At 39.8% G+C, this 7,211-nt stretch overlaps 1 protein-coding gene across 4 annotated transcripts in view; it reads right to left on the bottom strand.

Annotated features, from left to right (window-relative positions):
- SSH2 (slingshot protein phosphatase 2) overlaps window positions 1–7,211 on the bottom strand; it is a 102,327-nt gene that overhangs the window by 11,758 nt on the left and 83,358 nt on the right. For all 4 annotated transcript variants that reach the window (XR_001518052.2, XM_006925034.3, XM_006925033.3 and 1 more), the window contains one exon: window positions 6,710–6,910. Coding sequence is in view for 3 of the 4 variants with exons in the window: in XM_006925034.3 (XP_006925096.1) it covers window positions 6,710–6,910 (201 nt within the window). In the remaining variant the exon portion in view is untranslated. The remainder of the gene's footprint in view (window positions 1–6,709; window positions 6,911–7,211) is intronic.

The raw sequence follows: 7,211 nt of genomic DNA on the forward strand, positions 1-7,211 counted from the left end.
AGCTGCATGAACTCCAGCCACCCCTAGGAGGAGACAACATATCACACATCCCAAACCAGTGAGTGGCTGTCAGGAGAAGCAAGCTGACTGCTTGGTGAGGTCTAAACTATACACTGTGATCAATCAATGCCGAAGAACTTCCCTTTAAAATTCTTTCTTTTATATCTAGACACCCTTGTTTCCTGACCTAAATGTGACTGTGTTCTCCAATTTTTTTATTTTTTAATTAAAAAAAAATTTGTGTGTTCTCCAGTTTTTATCCTTCACCTATCTTAAAGATGTTCAAACGTGTACCAACTCCTCTTGGCCTCCATGGCAGGACAATTCCTGTCATGCAAATGACTGGGAAGACATTTCGGGGAATAGCTGTTCTCATCCTTCTACTAATATAAAAGAACATATTATCAAGCAAAAGGCAAATGGGATGTTTTCATGATCCCAAGAACCCACTGGAGTATGATTTTTAAAACTGCCTGTAAATCACTAACCAATCAAGAGAGAATAAGAAACCAAAGTTAAACAGGCACAAACAGTGCGTGTTTCAGAGGAAGTGGCTGACATCATAGTTGCTTTGCCCAGCAGGGATTTCCTTCTCTTCCTGGAGGAGATAATCATCAGAAAATATTGGGTCAGGGCTCTGGAATTAACATGACACTTACTTGTAAAGGAGAAAGAAATATCTCAATCTGAAGATCGGTCTGCTTCTGCCTCCTTTTTCATTTTTATAATAGGACCTGCAGTGAGCGTGGTAGGCAGCTCTCTGCTACAGTCAAGATATTAATTACCATGGCTTTTGAAGCACTGCTACTCCACGTGGCTCTTCCAGGTTCCCTCCCTCCTCATCCTCCCTCAGGGGTTATTAACCTCTGTCCTGAATTTTGTGCTTATCATTCCCTTTCTTTTCTTTATAGAGTTATCGCATGTTTTGTTCTTAACGATAGATTGCTCAGTTTTGCATGTTTTGAATTTTATACAAATAAAGTCATACTGTTTGTATTCTTCTACAATTGCTTTTTTGACTAACATGTGTACAGCTGTAATTTCACAGAGTGTAATGAATATGCCATAATTTTTTTATCCATCTTGTTGATGAACAGTTTTGGCTATTACAAACGACACTGCCATGGACATTCTTCTGCCTGGTGCACACTTTGGATTCTCAAATGTGTTATATATAGAAGCCAAAAAGGTGGGTCACAGGGCATGTATGAATCATAAATTTTACTCGGTAACACCAAACTGTATTCTAGTGGAGCCTTTCTCCAAGTCGGTTTATTATAATGCTCCATTACTTGTAGGGATAGACATTAAGACATTAGATATTTATTATTTTAAACTGTTAATGTTTAAATTCAGCTGACAACTCCTGCAACTTATTCCAGGTAGGCAGCAAGTAAACAAGTTGCCAAAAGAACCTCAGAGTTGGTTTGTGGCCTGGATGATGCAATCAACTCTCAGTTTCTTTTCCCCCTTGAATGGCCTCTGACCTGAATTTGGATTCACATAAACACACTGACATACATGAGATGACTGGGCCATTCTGGGTAAGAATTTGGCCTTTTACTTAGTAAATGAACAGGAAATTAAATGACAGGATACACATGATATCCCATTCTCTTTCCTCCACTTTCTTGCTTTCTTGTTTATTATATGTTTGATAGAGCACTAACTCTGATAAAGTTATATAGAAGAAAACACTGCTAAAAATGGATTATCAGTTATAGTAAAATCAGACTGTTTATGGTTACTTCTTGGGGCATTAGGCAGCCTGTAGAAAGGAGGAGAAGGAAGGGAAAAAACTTCAATTGAGCATTTTCTTTGTGCTGTGCTTTAAGATTATTTCTCTAAAAAGCTATTAAGAAAATCCTTTAAACTTCAATTAGGATTGGCTGTCACCTGACCAAGAACCATGTCCTCTCATTCTTGGTTTCCCTCCTGCTGGTTGACCACTGTGCACCAGCTAACTAGACTTCAATGTCTCCACCAGCAAAGCCTCTGGCCCTAGTGACAGGGGTGTTCAAAGAATCAAAATTGACATCTATGAGGACCTGTGGCACAAACCCTTCCTGGCTACCACCCAGTTTTTCTTCCTTGCCTTATACACTGAAACCTAATATCACAGACACATGGCCAGCTTGCAAAAGCCTGAAATCTGAACTTGTCTAATGGAACACAAATCTGCCAGATACCTGCATGATCAGAGTGCAGAATAACAAACAGGGCTGCTGGCAGTTTAATGGAAGGTTAAGAGAGAGAGAGAGAGAGAGAGAGAGAGAGAGAGAGAGAGAGAGAGAAACACACACACACACACACACACACACACACACACACACACACACACACACGTCTCTCCCTCCTGCATCACTCCCATTCCCCAGCTATAAAAACATAAAAAATAAAATTAGATATGAACAATATCAGTGGCTTTGTGATGCCATACCCTTTTAAGTCTAAGGGAGAATATTAAATATCAGTCTTCTCCAGGCTCTTAAAGACATACTGAAGGATGCAAAAAGCCCCTTGTATTTCAAGGGGGCTATTACTATTTGGCCCATATCCTCATATTCTGATTAAGAGACTGTAATCAATTCATAAATTCCTACAGGACCTGGTGCCACTTTGCTAAACTTCTTTTCTACCAAGAGGTCAAAGTACCAAGTTAAGTTACCTCAAGTTAAGCACTGAGTGCCAACCAATCATCTGGACAACCGTGAAGCTAGAGAATGCTAGGACCAGAGCTCTATTTCTTTGGGAAAATCACCACATGCTTCCTGGGAGAAGATATGAAACATGAGATCTAAGCAGCTCGACAGAAAGTAGAATTTTTTTTTGCAAAAAGAATGAGTGGCATTTTTCTAAGAACTTTCCTCTCTTGGTTACTTGAGCTGCAAAGCTTGACAGAGCTTTGGATAGTTACAGGAGTCTTGGTCTTCTCTTTCTTTGTTCATCTAAGCTAACAAATTGGGAGCAGAACTCCAGGGCTAGGCAAGAGTCTGCTGGGCCCAATCACTTGGTATTTAGCTTGGCAGGTTATCTTGCAAGTGCCATTTTTTGACACACACCATAGACTGCAGACCTTAATGGCTGTACACTCAGCAGACACTCCCACTCTTTTTCCTCAATGACAGAGGCCTGATTTGGTTGGGGTGTTACTGTCCCAAGGGTTCGGGAAATGTGGCACTTCCCAAGTACCAAAGAGTAAATGTGAATTTGTTTAAGCCAGCCCAGGAAATTCTATTTTTCTGGCCAGTGATTAGTTTTAGGCATATTACCGAGTTTTGGCCAATGAGTCCTGTAGGGGAAGTCTACTGGGGAGCTTCTGGGAAAGGTCTTCCCACTGTAATTGAAACGCCCATTCATTCAGCCAGATGCTGTGGAATTTACATGTAGATGCCCAGAAATGTGGCAGATATCTGTCAATCCTGAGGAGACAAGTTCAAGGACCAAACCATTTACCCAGGAAGGTAGAACAGAAAGATAGAGAGTATCAAAGTCCCTGATTATATCACTGAGCCATTAGAGTCTACTTCTGTGTTTCTTGTTACAAGTGATGTTAAATGGTCCAACTTTTTAAACTACCTATAGCTGGGTGTTAGGCCAGATATCTTGTTTGACCCTGCAGATCCACTCTTCAGCTTTTCTACCCTGTTATCTGCCCTCAAAGTTGATCTATGGACACCATCAACAGGCCCCCTAGTCTTCTGACTTCCGCAGGCTTTGGCTAGTAGGATACCCCGGCAGGAGACTGGAGGGAGGAGAGTAAAGGCAGATCATTTATTTCCCTAGCTCCCTCTCTGCAGGGTCACTTCAGGCTGGCTGTGTTCCTTAATTGAAGGTTATTGCTCTTCTCTGAAGGCACCTTTCTCTCCAAAACTTGCCTTCTAGGTTCTAGAAATGCTCCCTCTTTGGGCCTAAGAAGCTATTACCAAAGGGCTCTCCTGATACAAGTCCCTCGATTCCACTTCAATCCCACGCCTTTGTAAACAGTCCCTTTATAAAACCCTCCTCAAATAATCCTAACCCAAGTACACAGTTTCTTCTTGAGATCCCAATTGATAGAGGTATTTTATTATTTGCAGCTGAAAGCAGCCTAAGTAATAACCCCAGTACTGGATTCTAGTTCTTAAAATCCAGGAGATAACATGATACATGCAATTCCAGGACCACTTCTTATTCCAGTTTCTAATGGAGTTGGTGTGTCTGTGGGTGGTAGGAGGCAGTGGTTGGAGGAAGGAGGAGCAAATAAATGGCATGTACATGTGTCAAGGAGGAAGAAATAAATAGCACACGCATATATATGTGTTTTCTGGAGGAAGGAAATGATGAGAATCATATCTGAACAACCTTTAACAGTACATAACGTACATTCATATACATTTTTATTTACAATAACTCGGTGAGGTAGGTCTCCTGATTTTCACTTTATAGATAGGGTCAGGTGAGGATCAGAATTGTGTATTAACTTCTCAGAGTTGCAGCAAAGGGGTGAGCTAGGAATGGAAACCAGATCTATTGACTCAAATTCTGTGGTTTCCTCATTCCCCAGGGCTTGCCCCTCCCTCCATGAATCAAATCCAGTAAGGCAGGATGGAACAGAAAGGAAAGAGGCAGAGAGTGATTTGTGGGTTTATACTGCCCTTCTTATCCTCATCTAAGATTTTTCTGAAAATCCTTTAACATCTAAGAAAAATCACATACACTAAAAAACCCAACACAACAGCTTGCAGTAGCCTGGGATTCCAGAATAAATACTAAAATTGGCAGAACACATAGTATCCTTCCTCTCAACGGGTCACGTGAGGACACTGCCTAACATCCGTCATGCGTGTCTGAGAATATACAATATTTATATCTCAACCAATCCTCAGATGCCAAAAAGAACTGCTGTGTCTTACCTTCTGATCTAATCTAAAAATGTCATTAAAATCTGGCCCCAAAGACCTATAAATTCTTTGTAAGTGGAGGAGACTTGCATATCCTCCCAGCCCCCTAAGAGAACGGCTCAGATGAAATTATGCCAAGTACTGAGTAAGTGGGAGGGGTTACTTTTTTAAAGTGGAAACCAGACTGCTATGCTGTGGCCATATTTTCACAATACTTCAGGGGTGGGATGGGGTCCCTCTGCTTGGATAGGCTGGAAGGCTATTTAACATTTTGTTCAGGGGAAACACAGCCCAGATTCAAGAGTCAAGACTGAGTCATGAGACTCACTGGAGTCAAACTCTGGCATGAGCCCCAGCTGCTTCTAGGCAGCTATGCCTTCACCATAATAAAACCACCTAGAACATGCTTACATGGAAAAAACAAAGCAAAATCTAGTATCTATAGAACTTCAGTATGTGGCATCTCAGGAAACCGATCCTTAAAATCCGGTTTAATACCTGAATCTTTTTCTTGGGAGCAGATGAAGGTGGCTTTCACCACCAAAGGGGGCAATAAATAGTGAAATTAATTACTCATTTTATAACCAATTACCAAATTATTGTAGAAACAGCTAGTTTTTATTGATACAGAGAGATCAAGACCTACTACTGGGTAGACAGAGAAAGACAAATATCCCATGGTGTCACTTATATGTAAAATCTAAAAAAGCCAAACTCAGAGAAACAGAGTAAAGTGCTGGTTACCAAGGGTGGGGGTTGGGGAAAATGGGGAGATACTGGTCAAAGGGTAGAAACTTCCAGTTATAAGATTAACAAATTCTGGAAGCCTAATGTACGGCATGGTAATTAAAGCTAATATTACTGTATTAGATACTTGAATGTTGCTAAGGGAGATCTTAAATATTCTCATCACAAAAAAGAAGTGATTAAAGGGATGGAGATGTTAGCTAACGCTATGGTGACAATCAGGTTGCTATATATAAATGTATCAAATCAATACATTGTACACCTTAAACTTAACAATGCTATATGTCAATTATATCTCAATAAAGCTGGGGGAAATAAGGAACAGTGATGGTTAAGTGCAGTGTTAGTGCTCAATAAACACTGCTACAGTTAAAGACAAGTACTGGGTAGAGAGGTAGGCTGAAGAACAGTTTTTGTGAAAAAATAGCCATCAATAAATGTGATAAGAATAAGACCTGGAGAAATAAGATAACATCAACTGCTCTCTATGGCTATTGAGTTTATATATAAAATTAGATTAAAAGATGTGAAAAAAAAAAAAAAGAGCTATTTTTGGGATGTACCTTCACACCTCAAATGGGTTATATATATCCCAATTCTGCTCATTTGTCACATGACCAAAATCAATGGAAAGAGCTCAGTGAAAACAGGCACTGAAAAATAAAAAATGATGTCTGAAGAAATAGCAGGCATTTTTCTTTTTTTAAACAAATGGTTTAAAAAAATTTCTAAGAATTCCAGCTATGCCTAGCATTACCTTGGGAGCAATCAGTATTCGTTTTGATAAGACAGCTGCATCTGGCATTAGAAGGTATGGAGAAGTGTTCATTAAAATCTGTACCTAGTTGAGAATTGAAATAAGGAAATATTTCCATCCTTTAGCTTAAATGTCTATAGTTTTGATTAAATGCCTAATCTTACGTGCTTATACTTATTTTTTAAAAAATGGATAGAGATTTCAATTTTCAAAACATATGATACATCTAAGTTAGGCTGAACTACCAGCAGAGAAGAACATTTCACCTTGCCCTAGAGAGCATAAAGGTGGGAAAATCTGAGAAAGTCTCTTAAGGATTCACCTTGCCAGCAAGATCCCCTGATACTCTTCCAGTTGTCTCATGAAGCTGGGATTAGGCTTGGTCACAGTTCGTCTTTCCTTCACATAGTCATAGGCTCGGTCCAGATTCCAGCCATATTCCTTCATTGCATAGGCGATCACAGTGGAGGCTGAGCGACTCACCCCCATTTTGCAGTGCACAAGGCATTTAGATCCATGTTTCCTAGTTTGAGAAATTGAAGTAAGGAGGAAAACACAACAGTGAGTACACTTTAAAAGCTGGGTTCTAAATGTTTCCAAGTCTCTTGCCCTGCCATTCCATTTTCTTGCTATGCAATCCATTCCACCTTAATGTACTTGTATACATCTATAATCAAATGTGCTCCAGGGCAGGCAATTCTAGTGTATTCAAACAATATTCAATGTTAATTAACATTAAGCCTCTTTAATTCATTTAGCAAACATTTACTAGGCATTCACTTGTAAGACAATGAGCAAGATACTGCAAAACAAAGATAAGTTTT

This window comes from Pteropus alecto, unplaced genomic scaffold (genome assembly GCF_000325575.1).
Source record: "Pteropus alecto unplaced genomic scaffold, ASM32557v1 scaffold98, whole genome shotgun sequence".
Classification (NCBI taxonomy): Eukaryota; Metazoa; Chordata; class Mammalia; order Chiroptera; family Pteropodidae; genus Pteropus; species Pteropus alecto.